Source organism: Neovison vison, chromosome 3 (assembly GCF_020171115.1).
Source record: "Neovison vison isolate M4711 chromosome 3, ASM_NN_V1, whole genome shotgun sequence".
NCBI lineage: Eukaryota > Metazoa > Chordata > Mammalia > Carnivora > Mustelidae > Neogale > Neogale vison.
Window position 1 is genome coordinate 57,355,390 of NC_058093.1, and position 22,109 is coordinate 57,377,498.

At 35.7% G+C, this 22,109-nt stretch overlaps 1 protein-coding gene across 4 annotated transcripts in view; it reads right to left on the minus strand.

Annotated features, from left to right (window-relative positions):
- The window catches only part of LOC122902519 (CD302 antigen), a 135,656-nt gene that overhangs the window by 86,824 nt on the left and 26,723 nt on the right, over positions 1–22,109 (minus strand). For all 4 annotated transcript variants that reach the window (XM_044242162.1, XM_044242160.1, XM_044242159.1 and 1 more), the window contains exons 7-14: positions 21,083–21,274; positions 19,840–19,997; positions 18,135–18,245; positions 16,541–16,629; positions 16,225–16,394; positions 13,937–14,136; positions 12,118–12,260; positions 773–854 (exon numbers count right to left, since the gene is read on the minus strand). In XM_044242162.1, the coding sequence (XP_044098097.1) occupies positions 773–854; positions 12,118–12,260; positions 13,937–14,136; positions 16,225–16,394; positions 16,541–16,629; positions 18,135–18,245; positions 19,840–19,997; positions 21,083–21,274 (1,145 nt within the window). The remainder of the gene's footprint in view (positions 1–772; positions 855–12,117; positions 12,261–13,936; positions 14,137–16,224; positions 16,395–16,540; positions 16,630–18,134; positions 18,246–19,839; positions 19,998–21,082; positions 21,275–22,109) is intronic.

Below are 22,109 nucleotides of genomic sequence, written 5' to 3' on the forward strand. Positions count from 1 at the left end.
ATAAACATTTGAAATAGTACTTAAGGTCTTCTTGAGGTTTCCCCAAACAAATTATTTCTCCCAATAAAGATACATTCTTTTTTTTTTTTTTTAAGATTTTATTTATTTATTTGACAGACAGACAGCACAAGTAGGCAGAGAGGCAGAGAGAGAGGGGGAAGCAGGCTCCCTGCAGAGCAGAGAGCCCGATGCGGGGCTCGATCCCAGGACCCCGGGAATCATGACCCTAGCCGAAGGCAGAGGCTTTAGCCCACTGAGCCACCCAGGCGCCCCAAGATACATTCTTTTTTATGTAACTTTTATATTTTTAGATAATAAAAGTAAAAGCTTCTCATTGTGACAAAAGGAAATAAAAAACAGCACAAAGAAAAAGAAAAACACACTTTACCATCCAAAGATGCCACTATATCTATATATATATCCATATTTTTCTATTTTTAGACCTACAGAGAAACTATCTATATGGTTATTTTTTAATTTTAAAAAGTATTTATTTATTTATACATGTATGGTTATTTTTTTAAAAAAAAGTAAGGCTAGTATTCTTTTCCCTCACTTCATATATGTGAATGTATTTTCATTTCAATAAAGATAGTTCTTCATAATTTTAATGGTTATATGGTGCTATATATATATAAATATATAAAACATAAATAAATATAAATATAAATATATAAATAAATATATTTTTATAACCATTATATATATATTATGGTTAAAAAGGTGCAGATGTATGGAAACAAATAATCCCTACAAGAAAGTTTAAACTTACTGGTGTATGATCACTCCACTCCCAGGATCCTTGTAAATCTGGGCTTCTTTTATTCAAACCTATCCACAGCCAACGCTGGTCACTATGTAAAAAGGAAGTATTAAAAAACAATTTGAGCACAGATTTGGCAAACATATATAGCATTCACATGTCTAAAATGCTTAAGACATATAAGTTTGTCCTGTCACTAACTGAAAAGCATAATTTCAAGCTCTATTAAGATGCCTTCTGAAATAAAACTGAACTTTAAATATGAGATAGCTATGGAAAAAGTACCACACTTATTAAAACTAACTTTTGAGTCATGCTCTTTATATGAAAGGTAAAATTATTGTGCTTTGAACTTGAGGGAAAAAAAAGTATATGATTATTCCAAATCTTTTACTGGACACCTTCAATATTAGATAATGTTTTCCATATAGTCAAAGATAGCAGTGGCATTTTAAAAAGTGTTTATCTATAACATAATCAAATATATATTTTTAATGCAAAACAAACATTTGGCTAAATTTTTATTAAACAAGATCAAGATCTTAAAAAAATTATTTAATTTCCACAGCCTATTAAGTTTAAAGTAAACAAATATAAGTATTTTTTTAAAAGATTTTATTTTTAAGGAATCTCTACACCCAAAGTGGGACTCAAACTCACAACTCTAAGATCAAGAGTCACATGCTCTACCATCTGAACCAGCCAGTTGCCAACCCCCACCCCATTTTCTTAAAGATTAAATATCTTCTAAAAGCCAAATTCCATGGGTTATAGCAGAACAACATAATTAAACAGTCATTTAAGTGATTATATTTAACATTCGTAACTATTATACTTCTATGTACAAGGCATTGAGCTAGGTGCCATGCTAATACAGAGAAGTACAAGACATAACATCTTTCCTCAAATGGCGTATAAATTAGTCAGGAAGACAAGACATACATGAACAAAGAAAATAACTGTTTTGGAAAGATATCAAATGATACAAAATTTGTATAAATTTTAAACGTTAAAAAATTCAGAGAAAGAAGGTCATTGTGGATGGCAGGAAGTCAGAAAACATTTTCTGAGGCTAGCAGGACAATAGACAGTCATCAAAGGATGGCTAGTATTTCTTTTAGAGTCATAATCCGATTATTTAACACATGCCAATTTTTGGTTTGACTGAGAAGAGGGACAGACATTCCAAGGAAGTATACATAGAATAACATAGAAGCAGAGACATATATTGTTAATATCTCTTTTCCTCAATTAAACTTATTCTTTAGCTAGGAAGATACTGCTAATATAAATAGAAGTGATATAAGCATAAAAACATTTTTTTTTACTTCTAACTCCACTTGAAAATATTCTCTAAAATGTTAAGCTTTTAAAAAAAATTTATTTATTTATTTGAGAGACAGAAAGAGTGTAAGAGTGGAGAGGTCAGAGGGAGAGCAGACTCCCTGCCAAGCAGGGAGCCCGAGGTGGGACTCGATCCTGGCACTCCAGGATCATGACCCGAGCCAAAGGCAGTTGCTTAACCAACTGAGCCACCCAGGTACCCCACACTTTTTAGTATTTAAAAAAAAATTATTATTATGCTTAATTAGCCAGCATATAGTAAATGATTAGTTTTTGATGTAGTGCTCAATGACTACTTGTTAGGCTTTTTAAGTGGACTTTTAAGGAGACAATTTTTAATTTATTTATTTGACAGACAGAGATCACAAGTAGGCAGAGAGGCAGGCAGAGAGAGAGAGGAGGAAGCAGGCTCCCTGCTGAGCAGAGAGCCTGATGTGGGGCTCGATCCCAGAACTCTGGGCTCTAACCCACTGAGCCACCCAGATGCCCCAAGGAGGCAATTTTTAAGTAGACTGTTATCCATGTAAATTGTTTTTTGGTGATGCTGATTACGTTCCAAATAATTTAACCTTCTAATTGCATGTAGTATGTCTGATCAGTACATATGAGTATATATTACATATGAATAAATAGACACATATATAAGTGTTACATGCCTATAAATATAGCGCATATTAGAGAAGGGGTAAGTTCCAAACCTAAAATTAATCCTTACTCTCGAGCTCAATAGAATGTATGGAATATATGGAATGTATAGCTGAAAAATATGAGTCTGCATTTCAAAAAATTTGCCAGCGAGTCAAGGTTAGAGTAAACTTGATTTTTTTTTTTTTAAGATTTTATTTACTTGTGAGAGAGAAAGCACAAGCAGTGGGGAGCATGAAGGCAGGCAGAGTGATAAGCAGACTCCCTGCTGAGCAAGGAGCCCAATGCAGGACTCAATCCCAGGACCCTAGGATCTTGACCTGAGCTGAAGGCAGATGTGCAACTGACTGAGCCATCCAGGGCATCCTGAGAAAACTGAATTTTAAAGTAATTTCTCATGTTTTAATAAAATAATTGATTTCCTTTACCTCTTTCCTCTATTCAACATTCCCTTACACTTAAATATAAATAAATACTTTTCATCTTTTCAGTCTTAAGCTTTTCAACTTATTGCAATGGAAAGAGGGCAATTTTCAGTCTTTATTGTTATACTGTTTTCTTTCACAGACAAAGATGACCAATTTGCAGATTTCAGATAATCCATTGGACAATTAAGTCCAGTCTGAATTTAGCAGCTATAAGAGGAATTTGCAATTTGTGTCTTCAACTATTCAGAGCTTTCTAACAGGCCTCCAAATTTATCATACTTCCCAACTGCTGAATTTCTAAACCACAGGGTCTAGATAATTGCCATATACAGTATAATTAAAGTCAGATAGGTAAAATAAAGAGGAGGTTAATTTTGTTTTCTCGTTCCTTTGAGATGTGAATTTTTTTCTTTCAAATCTGTGCACATAATGTATTAGAGCCTGGGGAATTTGTGCACATTTTGTGTTTCCCTAAAGTAAGTCTTAGTTAGCCTATCTTCTTTCTAAAATCAACAGTACAACCATGAAGATAGTCAAAGGTCATTTGTCACCTGCATTTACTGAATAGTCAGCTCCCACAGAAAGCCTCTTTAGAGATCTGTCTCTAATCTTTTTACCCAGTCCTCTCTTAGCTCCATCTCTGCTCACTTAGAAACCTCTGCTTTCAAGCTCAGTTTTGCCTCCTTGGTGGCATCTCATAAAATAGTTTCCTAGAAAACACAATTTGCCGCATTGTCTACAATTTTTTAATCTTTACTACCTTCTGAGATTGAACTTCATTTTAATGCAGACATTTATAGTTTTTAGCTCCTAATTCAAGAGATTCATTAGTATGTTATAAATACAGAAAATAGAAGGTACTTGTGTTTTTTTTCTGTGTGTGGCAAGAGGTGGAAAATATTTCCTCAATTCTAACTTATTTCTGATTTATCTATAGGCAGATAAAGAGAAGAAATTGAAAATCACATGAATCATTGCACACCTCTAATGTGGATTTAAAAAATTTGAGGGAAAAGATGTATCATAATTGGAGAATTAAATCAAATGGAAAATTTCTCTCTTTATAAATTTTTCTCCTACTAGCACTAAGTGTATGAATTTAGGGTATTAGGTTAAGAAGACACTGCAGGAAAGGTTAATATGTGTATCTGTGTTAAAATTCCTGCTCTCAGTCAAATTTCCTGCTGCAACTGGTTTCTAAGGAAAACAGTATCTCAGCTATAAACTCTAATAAATACTATTTGATGAGGGCATTTAGTCTGCAAAGCCTTAGATTTATATCTAAATCCATTCATGCCACATCACAGGAGGTAGTACACACAGCAGCAACAGCATTGCAAACAAGGCTTTCTCCTTTAATCCTAAAACTATTTTTGTTCCACAATGGCTTTCCCTGGTGGGCTGCCATTAAGAGTTACAAGGATCTTAGAGCCATAATGACTTGGTATACCATGAATCCTTTTCACTGAAATACAAATAGAGACATGGAAATTAGATTGCAAGATATAAGCAGTAATCTGACTTAACTCCTTGGCATGCAATACACAATTTGGGCAATGGACATCTGAGAAGGTCAATTCCTGCAATAAAAAGGTAAGGACTTCAAGGAGTAAGCTTTAGAATCATTTTCTGATATAAATGAGTTTATCTCCTACCTTCCCTTCAAGCCAGGGTTACAATATTGGTTTTAGAATACATTGTCTTTCTAAGTATAGCATGGGCAAATGATCTCTTTATTAATGGAGCACCTAGTAAGCAGACAACAGTCTGCTTAATAACTCAGCATATATCAGCTGGTAGGTTAAGAGTACAAATAAAAAATAAAAAATGGTGCCTATGAATGAAAGGATTATGGTGATTTGGGTTTTTTTGTACTCTTTTGTCTTCAAAATTAAATATATATTACTTTTGTGATCAGAAAAAAAATGAAACATTGTACATTGTTTGGAAAATAAGCTATATGCATAGGAAGAAAATGGAAAGGATTTACATTAAATGCTAATTATTTTTATAAAAGAACTAAGATTTGAGGTGATTTTTATTTTTTTCATTGTCACTTTTATATTCCCCAAATCTTATATAATGAACTTGTATTAATTCTTAATTGAAAGGAAAATCAGCAAGTGTGATCAGAAACAAAGAAACAAACCAAGAAAATTCCTTCATTACCTCACACTCATTTTATTTTGTAGTGTAATATATATTACACTTATATGTATATAAAAGCTCTTAGTGATCATTTATATCACATATGATATTCCATTTTCCATCAATTGATTCCCACAAATACCTACAACCTCATCGCTTAGTACTTATCCATGGCTCCCTGTTCCAGTTAAAGATTTCTAACCTCTTGCTTGGTATTAGCCAAAATCCATTTTGTTTATGTCAGTATTTTACTTAAAAATACTTTGGCCTAGACAGTTGGATGCTGTGTGTGTCAAGCTTGAGATCTAGGGGCCAGTAAGGTGCTTTGCTCAAAATTCTCACTTCAGGGAGGATCAGGAGGGTATCAGAGTATGTTCCAGAGGCAGCTACCACAAGAATGTCTATTATCTAAAGCCACACCTGAGGTTTTGGTTATTAGCAGAGAGAATATCAGAAATAGGTACATATCAGCAAAAGTAGAAGCTTGTTAATCAGCCTGATGTTAGAAATGAGCTCTCAATACTGAATCTGAAATTATTTAAGATATGGGGAATAGTTAAAATATTTAGGGACACTCATATCCATATGAAAGGTTACTACTTTCTGGTGAGGCTGGTAGCCAGAACCATTAGAAATGGATCTAGGGCTTGATCTCTAAATCGTGCCATGTCTAGTCATTGGGTCAGGTGACAGGAACTGCCTGATGCCAACTGTAATGGGAACAGAATCCTGCCTCAGGAATATTGTCAAATAAACCTAAAATGAACCTTCCTTGCAAAATGGTGGTTGGAACACCTAGGATAGACTGCTGGGATGTGGGAAGCTTATGAAACAGATTGTATGAAATAAGTATTGTGTCTGCTTCAATGAATGCTTAATAAATGTTTATATATGTGGAAAGATTTGATCTGAATTTTCTATTCATTATAATCTACTCTCAAGGTTGTGGGGAGTAGCTAAGAAACACTAGCCTCAAAAGGAAATTAAGAGTTTGGGTATCTAAATTAGCTCAGGTTAGTGTGCAATGAAATCTTGTATAATAATTTCTAGGGCTAGAAATGAAGTCCAGAATGTCTGCACTTCTACGATAGATGCTTAATAAATGAGTATTTATGGAACACATATACTATATTTTGGATCAAGTGTCCAGCACATTGTAGTGAGACTTCCCTTTTTTTTTTTTTTTAAAGATTTTATTTATTTATTCGACAGAGAGAGATTACAAGTAGGCAGAGAGGAGGCAGGCAGAGAGAGAGAGAGGAGGAAGCAGGCTCCCCGCTGAGCAGAAAGCCCGATATGGGACTTGATCCCAGGACCCTAAGATCATGACCCGAGCTGAAGGCAGCGGCTTAACCCACTGAGCCACCCAGGCGCCCCAAGACTTCCCTTTTTTTAATGAGAAAAACACAATAATAGGTATATGAATGTAAATCTGGAAAATGTGGAAAAGTGTTCAAACATTTCAAAAATCACTCAAAAATCTTATCTTCCAGAGGTAACAATGATTATCTTTCTTTGATGGATTTTTATAATCTACTTTTAAATGTAAATAGCATATTTTTTATTCTTCCATAATTTGCTTTTCCTCCCACTTAATATATTGTAAATATTTGCATGTTATAATTTAAAAAAGTCTTAATGCACAGGTATAAATTCCAAACAAAGATCAATAACAGTGATGATAATAGGAATCTTTACCTTTTTTCTGACTTTTACAGAAATGCATTTAATGTTTACTAATTAAATGTAATATGGCTATTGGTTGAACTATCCTTCTATTCTTTTTTGGGTAAGATTTTTTTAATTTATTTGAGAGAGAGAGGGAGCAAGCGAGTGAGAGAGCACACAAGCAGGGACTGGGGCAGAGGGAGAAGCAGCTCCCTGCTGAGCAAGAAACCTGATGTGACCAGGGATCAAGGACCCTAGGATCATGGCCTGAGCTGAAGGCAGACACTTAATCAACTGAGCCACGCAGGTGCCCCTAACCATCTATTCTTACTTTACCAATAATTTGTACGTTAATTATGTTAACTTTAAGATATATTTACATGGTAAACAAGGAATGAATAGTGAATTTTGCCAGATGTATTTTTAGCAGCCAGTATGATGCTCATATGATATTTGACCTGATATACAGAGTTCCTAGCACTAACCCAACCTTGTATCCTTGGAAGAAATCCTACATGGTCAAGGTATGTTATTTTGATGTGTTATAATGAAGTGGGTGAAGAAAGTGGGCTCTAATGGGTTCAAATATTGGATCCTTATTATTTATATAACTATGGGCAAATTGTTTTACTTCTCTGTATCTGTTTTCTCATTTAGACAAAATAGGCATTGTAAATAGTACCTACCTCATAGGTTGTTGTAAGGATTAAATGAGCTAATAGAAAACATTTAGGACATTATGTGGCACATAATAAGCACTGTACCAGTGTTTGTTATTCTATCACTTATCAGTATTTACTTTTTCAAGTCTAGTCTTGAAGTTGGTCTGTAATTCTTTGTGCTCTTGTTGACAGGCTTTGATATCAGAATTAAGCTAGTTTGCGAAATAAACCAGATGCCTATATTGGTTTCTATATAATGGAATACAAGCTCTTGCTTGTACTACTGAAATACAAGGTAATGATTTCTTCTTTAAAATGTGAAGAAATGGGGCGCCTGGGTGGCTCAGTGGGTTAAGCCGCTGCCTTCGGCTCAGGTCATGATCTCAAGGTCCTGGGATCGAATCCCGCATCGGGATCTCTGCTCAGCAGGGAGCCTGCTTCCCTCTCTCTCTCTGCCTGCCTCTCCATCTACTTGTGATTTCTCTCTGTCAAATAAATATATAAAATCTTAAAAAAAAATTAAAAAAAATTAAAATAAAATGTGAAGAAATTCACATATACAACCATATATTATACTTCCTATCTCTTTCTTGGAAGAATCCTTGTCGATTTTTTCCATTTCTTTCATGATTATTAAATTACTTAGCTGTTATTTACCACATCAATTGTATAGTAATTTGTATCTCTCTAGAAATTATTCATTTTAACAACTTCATCTGTAACAGCATAGAATTTTGCATAGTATTCTTACCAATTAAAAAATTTCTCCATGAAACGGGTGTTATTATAATCCCTTATTAAGTCTTCATTTTTAAGTATCTTTATATAAAATCTTTTAGGTTCTTTCTTATGGTTTTCTTGTATTTATGTTGAAGTTTATTTTTACTATTAGGTGAATGCTTTTTTAAATTATTTTTGTTTAATAATTAGAGCTCTTAGAGCTATTAATGTACATCCAACTATAGCCTTGGCTATATCCCATGAATTTCAGAGTAAGTGTTGTTATTATCATCTCTACAGTTTTATTTGCCAAAGCTACTTAAAAACATTGAATTTAAAAGTGGATAGGATTCGGGGCGCCTGAGTGGCTCAGTGGGTTGGGCCTCTGCCTTCGGCTCAGGTCATGATCTCAGGGTCCTGGGATCGAGCCCCGCATCGGGCTCTCTGCTCAGCAGGGAGCCTGCTTCCTCCTCTCTCTCTCTCTCTCTCTCTCTGCCTGCCTCTCTGCCTGCTTGTGATCTCTCTGTCAAATAAATAAATAAAATATTAAAAAAAAAAAAAAGTGGATAGGATTTGACTTCACTTCTTATGTACCCGTATAATTTCACCACTTTGGAATTTTAGATTTTCTTTTTAGCCTAATAGGTCAATTATTTTAAGTGATAACAGGCAAAGAGCCTAAAGAGAAAATATATATAGACTTTGTAATATATGAACAAAGAGGATATTGTTAAATCAATCTTAATTATACTATTTGTATATTATTTCCTTTTGTCTTTCTCACTGGTTGATGAATCAGACAAGTGTTAAAGTCTCTCATTATTGTCATTTATTGAAAGATTTCACTAACATAATTAATATTTTTGTTTTGTATATTTTGATGCCAATATTTTTAAAAGTATAATGGTTCTTGACTATTATATAATGTCATTGTAGATTGTATCTTTATTCAATATGAAAGAGATATCATTTCCCCATCTGGTACATTTTTACTTCACTTGTATTTTATCTAATATTAATACTGTGACTCCAGTTTTTGTTCACATTTGTACAATATTTTTGCTCATTCTTTTAATTTTCCCATTTTAGTTACTGTATTAAGTTGTGATTATTAACTCAAATGTTCTTTAGGTTAAAATGGAACAAGAATATAATATAAGTAAAGCGGGTCAAGGAGTAAGAAATTAGAGACCACCACAAATTGTAGAGTGATGCCCTATTTTGGTGGGCCACTGGCTACTCGGGACTAACTAATTATTACTACAATATGAAAATGTATCCTGTTGTTTTAATTTTTAAAGAAGTGTTAAAAATGTGGATTTTTATCAAAATTTCTCAACTTTGAGACACTTTGTAGCTTCTTCCTTCTAGGAAAAGAACATCATCATACTCTTTGGGCTGGATAGGTACTTACTGGCAAGATTTGTTTGAGTTATCTTTCAGCATATAGTTGTATTTCATTATTGAAGAAATTTGCAAACTTAGACTTATACATAGCTGATAATAGATAAATTTGGTTTTCTGCCATCTTGCTTTATATTGATTTCATGCTTTGCTATATCCTTCATAATTTACTACATAAACTTTTTTTTCACCCATTACATATTCAGTAGATAAACACGCTCTGTTTTAAAAATGTATATAATCTGTGTTTCTAAATATGACTTCTTGGTAAATGAGGAATTTATTATACTTTCATTATTTACAACCATTTTATCTCTTTATATCCCAGTTTTTATTTATAAACAGAGTTTAAAATCTGGTCTAATTAAAATACTCTAATGTTTCTCTTTCAGGATTTAGGATAATTCCTATTTTTATTATTATGTATACATGTTGCATTATTTAGACTGGGGGTGTTTTACATTATATGTTCTTCCTCCCAATTCTTTTAAAATAAATTACCTATTCATGTGCTCTTGATTTTTAATTCATCTCTCAGCTGGAATGTGTCTTTGAATTTTTTTCAAGAAAGAAGCTATAGGGTTATATCAATTATAATCTTCACAAACAAAAAGCAATGTAATTGAGAACTATAATTAATATATTGCAAACATTTTCCACCTCAAAACTCTGTTTTTTAAAAAGATTTTATCCATTTATTTGATAGAAAGAGAGTGTGCACAAGCAGGGGGAGTGGGAGAAGGAGAAGCCAGCTCCGCAAGCTGGATGTAGAGCTCCATCCCAGGACCCTGGGATCATGACCTGAGCTGAAGGCAGATGCTTAACTGACTGAGCCACCTAGGCGCCCCAACCTCAAAACTCTTTAAATGTCAGTTTTTAAATGCCTTCTTAGACAACTATCATATGATCTCCCTGATACGAGGAAGGGGAGATGCAACGTGGGGGGTTTGGTGGGTAGGAGAAGAATAAATGAAACAAGATGGGATTGGGAGGGAGACAAGCCATAAGAGACTCTTAATCTCACAAAACAAACAGGTTTGGAGGAGGGGGTAAGGGAGAGGGTGGTTGGGTTATGGACATTGGGGAGGGTATGTGCTATGGTGAGTGCTGTGAAGTGTGTAAACCTGGCGATTCACAGACCTGTATCTCTGGGGCTAATAATACATTATATGCTAATAAAAAATAAAAAAAATTAAATGCCTTCTTACATTTAATGTCCTAAAGAAGACTACCTGGGTTTTGTGTTTTGTTACCTGTTTCGTTTATTTAATTTTTTTGCTGTTTTTCTTTCAGGCTTTTGTTTGAATCAAAATGGTAAGGAAAGTATTCACCAGGATATGTCTAAATGGTAATTTGTTTTCCGTAATTTTGCCTGGTCTACCCTGAATCCTTGATTTACAGATTTGGGTCTTCTTTTCCGTTCATAAAAATGAGGGAAGAAAAAAAAATAAATTTGTGAAGTTGAAGGCCCTCATACTCATGTATTCTCCCAAAGCTTCAGGGAAATTTTCTCCTATGATAGCATCACCTCATCCATATTCCTCCACATTGTCCCTATGGACATCAGGAAAATCATCCAGGAATCCTCCTATCAAAACATCAAAATCACAAGGGCTTACTGATTCTGTCTCTGTAGCATCTCTATTACCTCTCTATTTTCATATTCTCCCTACCCATCTCAAAGTACTTTTCCACAAAAGGGCTGTAATATCCTTCTAATTACTTGCCCCACATCTACTTACTATTTCTCTCTTTCTCCCTCTCTCTCTTTATATATACACACATATAAACACACTTGGTTGTTTTGCTTATCGACTAAAGGTCAAACTCCTTCCCTAACAAAGGATGCGCCAACTTCATATCCATATCTTATTTTCTAGCTAATGGTATGACTCGTTTCTCCCTGACCATATCTATACACTCTGGTCTCACTCGGTACCTTAGCTAATGTTCTGTTTTCTCTGGCTCCTTCTCCTGGTCTTATCTTTCAAAATACTACCTTACCTTCTCAGAACCATCCTTTCCAACATTTTTCCCAATTATACCTCCCCAAAGCATTTCATCCACCTTTAGAAATTCCATGGTCCCTACCATGGGATTTATCTTTGTTCTAGATTTTCACCATACCTTCTTATCCACATTGTTGGACTTTATCATGCTAGATAAAGGATGGGGATTCTATCTCCCACACTATAAAACACTTTTTATAGTGTTTTGCACACACACAAAAAACTGCTTAGCACTGAATGACCCTTTTACAAAATAAAACATGTCAATTCTGAATACCTGAAGGACATCAAATTTAGCATAGAAGATCTCATTCTAAAAGTATTACCTGAACCGGTCCATTAAAAAGTGAAGAAATTCCTTTATTTCATCCATATGAGTGAAGCTAGGAAGGTGTCCTCCAAGAGCTTGGCAGAATCTCTCAGCTTCTTCCCAGTTCCTTTTTCTTACAACTCTTTCTATATGAAACAGCTTAACAAGACACAATGTTAATCTTTTTTCTGGCATAATCATAAAGTATTCATAATTTCAAAGTTTATTATGGTCAAATGTGTAGGTTTTTAAAGTGGGTTTATTTTAATTCAAATATAATTAACATACAGTGTTCTATTAGTTTCAGGTGTACAATAGAGTGATTCAACGATTCAATACATTACTCAGCGCTCACCGTAAGTGTACTCGTTTATCCCCATCACCTATTTCACCCATCCCTCCATCCACTTCCCCTCAGTTTGTTCTCTACAGTTAAGAGTCTGTTTTTGGTTTTTCTTTTTTATTCCTTTGCTCAATTATTTTGTTTCTTAAATTCAAATGTGCAGGTCTCTGAAAGGGATTCTTACAGGTATAATAATAACAGGAAAATGTTTTTATTTTTACCTGTAATTAAAACAGGTGAAAAAAAAACATATACCGTGACGCAAACAGGACCTGCTGAAAGTGTCAACTGAAGGCCAGCACAGGTGCCAGCTACTGCTGTCAGTGGAGTGAATGAGCGACTTTCCTCACCAGGATGGGGAACCGCTCCAACAAGACACCTGCAATTCTCCTGCATTCCTAGGACCACCCGGTAAGGTTATAAAGGATACGCATTTATACTTTGGGAGTAGACTTCTGCAGAGAAATGTGCTAAGAACATAATTATGGACATACTACACTAAGACCTATACAAGTACAGGGCTATTTTCTGATGAAGATGAATCAAAGGATAATATTGACAGAGAGTGGCAAAACAAAACTTGCCACTTCAGACTCTTTGGTTTGTGATGACTAAATTTTTTCAAAAAAAGAAGATATTATACAATGGTAGATTGAATTACTGATCCCAATTCTTCAGTTCCCTGTGATATAACTGTCCATTCTTGCTATGGCCTCCTGGAGGGTGACGTACACTCCTCTATACCTTGATTTGGGGCCTGGCTATGTGACTTTGCTGTGATCAATGGCATATTAGAGGAGGTATAGTGAACAGAGGCCTGAAATGTGCTTATATGCTTAGGCTTGCCTCTCAGGCTCCAGCAGTTGACCATGAGAAGAACAAGCCCCTGATAGCTACTGCCCCATCAGCCCGAGACTTAGTCAAAAGGCAGTACACCCCAACTCACAGCCTGGAGCCCAGCAGAGCTGACCCTCAGTTGAAAGCAGAGCTTACCATTTAAGCCTAAACTAAAACAATCAATCCTTATTTGACCCAGAGATGTGTGAACATGAAACGAAATGTTTGTTGTTACAGCCAGTGAATTTTGGGGGATGGTATGTAATAGTTTCTTTGTGGGAACAGCTGACTGATACAGGCCTGAAAAAAAAATTTTTTTTTAAATGTAAGAAGTGATAGAATTCTTCATTTAACAACAAGGATTAGAGGGATATGAGAATCATAAGCAAAGTGTCAGCATGGCATGTAGCTTACTTAACTTCTCAGAACAAAAGAACACTAAGAATGAGCCAGTTCTGGCTCTGGCATTATTCTTTAGGGTAGGACATGAGTTCATGTGAGGATTAGCTGTCTCATGACAAAGGTTCAGTGGCATTCCCAAACACGCTGGTAGGTTACATATGTGCCTACAGAGAAGCATAATTTCTACAAGCATATGGACTAGGATAGTAGAAAGATAACCTCATTAAAGAACTGAATTAGAATGTTGCTTTACCTTATAACAAGAAATACTTGAAGGGAAACTATGCCAGCCTTCAGGACAGGGGTCTTCAGGCTTGGGAGCTACTTCTTCAGGCTGAATGGGCTCACTTATTTTCTTGCAAACTGAAAGTGCTCTGAAGTTTCTGCAGTCTTTCACCTCCCACTTTCCAAGAGACTTTCCAGTAGCCATAGCCACACACCCGCCTGGAGAAGCTGGGGTTGAAACATTACATTTGAAAATTAAAGTCCAAACATTTTCTAGTGTCCTTACCCTTTATCTGGGCAAGGTCTGGAGAGAGAATATAAAAGACAACAGAAGAAAGAAATGTGTGGTTCGTAATAATGATGACGACAATGAAGACCATGACGGTAATAAAGAGAAGTGTTTATAACTTGCCAGGTACTATTCTAACAGGATCAAATTAATCAGTCCTTACAACAGACCTCCAGAGCATCATACTAAGGTGCAGTGAGGATTAGTGACTAGTCCAAGGTCACATGTTAGTAAGAAGTTGATCAAAACTGGAACTCAGTTGGTCTGTATCTGCAGCTGTAGCCTAAACCACTAAGCTGCTCAGCATAGCCTAAGGGATTCATATTACCTTAACAATTTTAAACAGTTTTTAAGGAACTTAGTAACCCTCAAAATGAAACTCTTTCACATTCAGATCAAAAGGAAAAGGCGGTACAATAAAGAGAAGGAGGTGTATAGTAACACACATTTGTTTTCTACTTATTCTGCCAGAATTTTATTTATTCACAACATTAAGAGATAGCTTGTATTATCAGATCCATTTTTCAGATGAAGAATAAGTGACTTCCTACCAGTGCCATGTTCCCTTTTATATTCTACCACACTGCCTGAAATGGGCAAGAGACAAGAACATAGGTTGGAAAGTAATAAGGACAACTTCTGTTCCACCAAGCAGACATGGTCTCATGTCTCATACATGGACAGCAATTGGACCAAAGGACTGGGAGAAAAATGCTATGTTGCCCTGGTGGGGTGTCTTATTTTCCCCCTGTTCTGCCCCCTACCCATGCCTTGTCCATGATGGACCATGCTGGCTGAAGCTGGGAGTAATTATGGTAAAGAGAGCTCAGTGATTGTGTTTCTAACTAGAGGACTGAGAGAATAGTCATTGTGGCTACTTTCTGAGCTCCTCTCCAGCCACTGAGGCTTTTCTATGAAGAAGATGACATTGACGCTAAGATATCTGAATGTCTATAAAAGAAATCCCGTATGTTTTGTATATTAGAACATTATAAACATTATAATCATATATATATTTATAACATACATATAATTATAATCATATATAATTATAATTAAAACATTATAATCTAAGGCAAGATTTAACTAGGATTATCACCTGTATCCTCCATCTTCCACAAGTAAAAAGATGACTTTGTTATCAATACCATTCATATTTATGGTGGTGACCATCTATTTCAAATTTTGTGGGCATTCTCTATTTCAAATATTATGTTTCGTTATGCACTCATATGGTCTAGTTACTGGGTTATAAAAAGTGGTCTTCATGATCACATGGTACAGAAACAAGAAAATATAAATAATCCAAAGGAAGAAAAGTTGCATACTTTCTAATTCTAATGCAGTCTAACTCTGGTCTAATAGAAAGCCAAAATCCTTTACAAAGCATTGGACTGAAATCAGGGCATCCAGATTTTAGCAATTCAATAATCAGGTAACATTTGTTAAGTAAATCACCTTTCTGAGACTCAGTCTTTCAACTCTAAAATCAAAAGGGACCTCTGAAGTCTTTTTTGGTCCAAAATGTTCTAATTTGATGGCTAATTATGTTCAATGCTTTGAGCTGGTTGAAGAAAGATGAACTAACCTTCAGAATAAACCATACCTACAATACCTACAATATTACTGCCTTAATTTTCACCCATTTGGAATAATAGAAATAAACACATTCAGTTTTGAAAAGGTTAAGAAGCAGAGAGATGAAAACGTAAAGCACTTCAAGATGAAGCTTCTAGATTCTGTTTGAGACTTAGATGGAAAAGATAAAAAAAAAAACAAACCCTCACATTAATGGTTCTAGCTTTGTGCCATTAGAGGGTGGTTTCTGAGAACTGAGTTTTTTAGCTCCTTTTTGGGGATTATTACCAAGGACTTCATAAGAAAGACATAGTCATTGCTTCCATTTATGGTTCCATAGACAGACTCTTATCCTGAAGATGATCATTTCCCTCACATTTCAAAGCTAAGTGAAGACCATATCTGGGAGGTATACTGCATTTCACAAATCATCATATTCCACTACTTACCTGGCTCAAGAAAATTCCAGTTGGAAAAGGTTACAGCTTGCTTTACTCCCCCAACACCTGTCCAGCTATACTCTCCATGTGAATCTATATCTCTCAGGCCAGTCCAGAAGTATTTTCCTGGAGACTTAGTATACTTTTTAATCATGTCATTCAGGTACTCTTGCTCAAATCTACAAAACAAGAGTTAAATTAGCAGGTGCTTTTATAGTGAATGAATTACTATGTATATTAAAGATGCATTTTTCTTAGGAGACTTATTTAGTAAAGCTAACCCAGAGTTAAAAGCTCACAAGTACATGTTTACTGATGGTCGTACCTGCTAGTTATAGTCAGATTGCAGTTGGTTCCAAAAGGGACTTCATCCTTATAAATCTTGTAACAGGTTTCTCCATGTCTTTTCCAGCCCTAAATCCAAGGAGAAGTATCACACTGTTCAGACTTAATGTCCCCCTCTAATAAGCAAGATTCTACTACACTGATAAAAGCTCACATTTAGAGAAGTCAAAGGACATGGCCTGTACATTCATACACATGATGAAGGTGGGTTACAACTTCATAGATAACTCCAACAGGATTGTGAGCCTGTGTCAGACAGGAGTGTCTTATTTCTCCTTACCTCCAGGACCTAGCTCCTCATAAGACTATAATGTTGTTGGTTGAACTATTTTTGGAGAGGGAAAAGATAAATGGGGGAAGTAAAGACATCGGCATTAAGGATTATAATCACATCGATTTTTTTTCCTCCAATTTATTTATTTTCAGAAAAACAGTATTCATTATTTTTTCACCACACCCAGTGCTCCATGCAAGCCGTGCCCTCTATAATACCCACCACCTGGTACCCCAACCTCCCACCCCCCCGCCACTTCAAACCCCTCAGATTGTTTTTCAGAGTCCATAGTCTCTCATGGTTCACCTCCCCTTCCAATTTACCCAAAAGCACATACCCTCCCCAATGTCCATAACCCTACCCTCCTTCTCCAAACCCCCCTCCCCCCAGCAACCCAGAGTTTGTTTCGTGAGATTAAGAGTCACTTATGGTTTGTCTCCCTCCCTATCCCATCTTGTTTCATGGATTCTTCTCCTACCCACTTAAGCCCCCATGTTGCATCACCACTTCCTCATATCAGGGAGATCATATGTCTTTCTCTGCTTGACTTATTTCACTAAGCATGATATGCTCTAGTTCCATCCATGTTGTCACAAATGGCAAGATTTCGTTTCTTTTGATGGCTGCATAGTATTCCATTGTCTATATATACCACTTCTTCTTTATCCATTCATCTGTTGATGGACATCTAGGTTCTTTCCATAGTTTGGCTATTGTGGACATTGCTGCTATAAATATTCAGGTGCACGTGCCCCTTTGGATCACTACGTTTGTATCTTTAGGGTAAATACCCAGTAGTGCAATTGCTGGGTCATAGGGCAGTTCTATTTTCAACATTTTGAGGAACCTCCATGCTGTTTTCCAGAGTGGTTGCACCAGCTTGCATTCCCACCAACAGTGTAGGAGGGTTCCCCTTTCTCCCCATCCTCGCCAGCATCTGTCATTTCCTGACTTGTTGATTTTAGCCATTCTGACCGGTGTGAGGTGATATCTCATTGTGGTTTTGATTTGTATTTCCCTGATGCCGAGTGATATGGAGCACTTTTTCATGTGTCTGTTGGAATCACATCGATTTTTATAGAAATCATGAATAGGTAACTCTTTTTCCTATAATGTTTTTTCTTCTGTAAGAATGCTAATATGTAATGATTCACTGCTCTCTGATTTGCTCTAATGTAAATGAACAGAAGGTAGTCATTACTTCTGTTTCCCAAGTCTGAATTGTTTCAGTCTCACCTATCATCCTTGACGAAGAAGGTGTAATACTGCTTAGAAAAATTTATGCAGGGACTTTACATACCTCATCTGGAGGACACATCTTGTCAGATGTCGTATCATTCATTTGTTCTCCCTTTTTCTTACATACATATTTAAGTTTCTCTTCACACGACTGGACTTTCCACTGACCTAGCTTTTTAAAAATAGAAAAAAAAATTTTCCACAGAGAAATTATTTGCCATATATTTAGAGTTGAACTCTGACTTATTTTAAATCAAGATAGCTTCTTCTCACAATACTGTGAGCAAGGGGCAAGGGGAGAAAAGAGAAAATAAATGACTACATCTGGGAATACACTCCTAGAAAATACTACCTAACATGACTGCAAAGTTGTGGCTCACCGTCTGTTATTTTAGCACCACCTCAAGATCATAGTGGAGATGAATTCCATTTTCTTATAAGAGTAACAATAAAACCATTAAAGGACATTTAGTCCAGGAGTTGAAGAAAGAAGTCAGCCTACACACAGTTGACAGTGTTCAAGCCTTCTTCCACATGACATGGCCAAAGTCTGCCCATTGATGAAAAACTTTTGGATATGTCAACCAACCATGCTATTTCAATCTCCTCATATATAACATAATCATGGTAGTTAGAACAGCTACTCTCTAAGAATTCCAGAATCAAAAGTTCTTTCCACTCTACTTCAGCTTAGACTTCAAAGTTCTCTCTTTCAAATACACTACTTAATATTAATTTTGCTTAAGTCACTCTGCTTTCTTCAAATTGAATTTCAACAAGTCAGTTGTGATAAGGGTCAATTTTGAACACTGGAATGCTATCTAGGTATGTTATCAGTGTAGTCTTGTCTATGGAATCTCATTTCCATCTTTGACCTCTACCAAAAACATCTTAAAAATCCTTTAAATAGAGCACCAAATGTGACACCCCTCTAAATTCATCTTTAACACCTTTCTAGATATCTCTTTACCCTTGAAACACTACTAAATACGCATAACATTTGCTACTTCCACTTAAGTCTCTCTAAAAGCCTGAGGGGACACAAGCCCCCTAAATAATTAGGAGTCCCTAGGAAAATGATACAAACAAAATATAAGGGTAAACATGTCTTTTCTCTCAACATACAGTCTATTTGGACTATTAACTAAAGCATGTTCAATAAATAGCTAAGCATTCCACATAAGAAAGATGTTCTCTGAAAAAATTAGACCTAATTTTAAATTAATTATTAATTAATTAATTTTAAAAGATTTTATTTTTTTAAGTAATTTCTATATCCAATGTGGGGCTCAAACTCACAACCCAGAGATCAAGAGTCACATGCTCCATTGACTAAGCCAGCTAGGCACCCCTAGATCTAATTTTTAAATAAAAGTATTTTTTCACTTCTTAAAGTAAGATTAATATGAAAATCTTAACATGAATTCAGAAGATGGGATTTTCCCCTTAAGCTGTGGCTACATGTTAAATATACTGTTGGTCCAGAGAGAAAGCAGCTTATCAGAACCAATCTGGCACAAGAATTGAGTACTAATAGGATTTCCTTCATGTGTTTCAGACCAGAGCAGATACTCTCAGACAGGAAGTGCACTGCTTATTTAGTTGTTTTATTTGCTTCCTTTTTTCTAGTAGCTTCCAGAAAGACAATCTACCGGGCTCATACGTTTTATTTTCTTTTTAGGCTTAAACAAATATCCCAACCAAAGTCATTTTAACATTATTTGGTATACAATAAGAATATAAATAAGCCATAGAAAGTTTCCTACCTTTCCTAAATAGGAAACACAGTTGGGAGTCTTATTGTAGGGAACATTTGGCTCATTCTTACTCCAATATGTTAGAGTAACTTCAGTACCATCAGACCACTGAAATAAACTTGGAACATTTTTGTTCTTAAGACCTATCCATATTTCCTCTTCGGCATCTAAAAGAAAAATATTTTATTTATTTGGTTTTACTCAATTACATAGTTCAATATGTACATTGTCACTGATTTTTGCATTCTGATAATGGGGTTTTAGGAGCCTCAATGGTATTTGTAATGAATCTATGAAAATACTGATAATTTAGGCAGGCCAGGAGTCAAGGGCTTTTTAGGGTACTTATGCAGTCAAGAGTACATAATGGAACAGCCAAATTGTGATCTGCAGGTTAGGTGTTCCTGATACCAGATTTAGATAAACTTTGCTTTATGGGGTATACAGGTTTCCTCTTGCCCAAAAACTCTTTCTGTCACTTCACTTTTATGAAAGATATATGCACCTATTTTCCCTAAGTGAACAAAATCTGAGGTGGAGTTTTGCTTTTATGAAATGGTGTTTGCTTCTTTGTTTTATGCCATTTTGGTTTATCAAAGATTTCACAACAGCAGTCTATCTTTGGACAACCGGGGAAAACTGCAATGGAATTCTACAAATACAATCCTAGATACTCCAGTTAGAATAGGATGGATGTCCACCCCTGCCCCAGGATGCTGCTGCTGCCTTCTCAGGGGAAACAATATCACGCCAACACAGAATAGGTGTCTATTGTTAGCTAGTACTATTAGTGAATCCTAGGAGGCGGATATGATACTGCGCATCTAGTTTATTTTTGTTCTTCAGTCTTTAGCTTTTAAATAAATACAAAAGTGAAATAATCATCACAAGCATCTGAAGCAACTTAAATAGGTTTTAGCTTATGAGATGAGGAAAATTATTCCATCACTGGCTATACTGTCAAATTGACAGCTACTAGCTATGTGTGGCTATTTGTAAATTAATTAAAATTAAATAAAAATAAAAATCAGTTCCTCAGTTACATTTCATGTCCTCACAAGCCCCAAATGGCTGGTGGCTGCAGTACTGGACAGTGCAGATTATAGAACATTTCCATCATCACAGAAAATTCCATTGGACAGTGCAAATCTGTAAGGATCAAACTGTAAGCTTTCATTCCTACCAAGAATCTAAAAATAGGGGCACTTTAGAACGTTTCAAACCTCTCAAATAGGATATTTTTAAAACTTACCCCCATTATGGAGTTTTGTGACAACCACCTCCACATCTGCTAAAGAATGAATGCTGATGAGATCGCTGTCCAAGGCTTTGCATTTTGTATGTGCCTTATCCCAGGAATCACTTTCATTTACCAGCAGATAGCAAAACCCATTATTTGACAGCCAGCCTGCATCACAGTGTGTGTCTGAATATGTCCAAACATCTGCAGGAAAAACAGCTATTTATATTCCAGTAAAGATACATCTATTTTGAATCAATAACATTGCAAATTCTTCCTTCTGAAATCATGAGGATTCTGGAAAGCTGGGGAATGGGATGTCAAATAGCACAGGGACATGAATTTATATGGTGCTTCATTCTACATCATTAGATTGACTGCAGGGATACAGGTAATTATAGGACTGTAATGTGATACAAACGTGCTACATGATTAGGCTCCAACTATTTGAGAAGGGGCTGCCTTTAGTCCTAATAGACAGGAGGATGGTGTCGGGTAAGCCACTTGTTAACAAATCTCTTCCTTGGTTTGGGAACTGTTAGGTTCCCTTCCAGTCTCTGACTTTGAGAGGTTATGAAGTCCAGCCTCGTTTCATGTATGGTCAGATCAGCAAGGGGATGTGGTTTCATGCCTACTGTTGGACATGGGGCAGAGATTTAAAGAATAAGTAGAACATTTATAAACTCTATATAAAAGAGAAGATAGCGATGGAGGGAAAGAGCACAGGGCCTCTCTGGACCTCTCCTTTCCTTCCCACTACTAGATCTACATCCTCAGGCAATTAGTGATTCTTTGTTTTCACCACATTAAAACTCACTCAGATGATGGTCAAGAAAGACTGGAGAAAAAGACAGGTATAATACCATAGAAAATACTTATGTCCTTCTTAATAGAATTAGAAATTAAGTCAATTACTCAGACTTCATGGATTCTGAACTGTTTGGAATACCTGATGTATGAAAATACAGCATCTTAAAAATGTGAACAGTTTGTTCTTCACTTAAAGATAAAACTCGGGTCCGGTTAGCTTCTCACACTT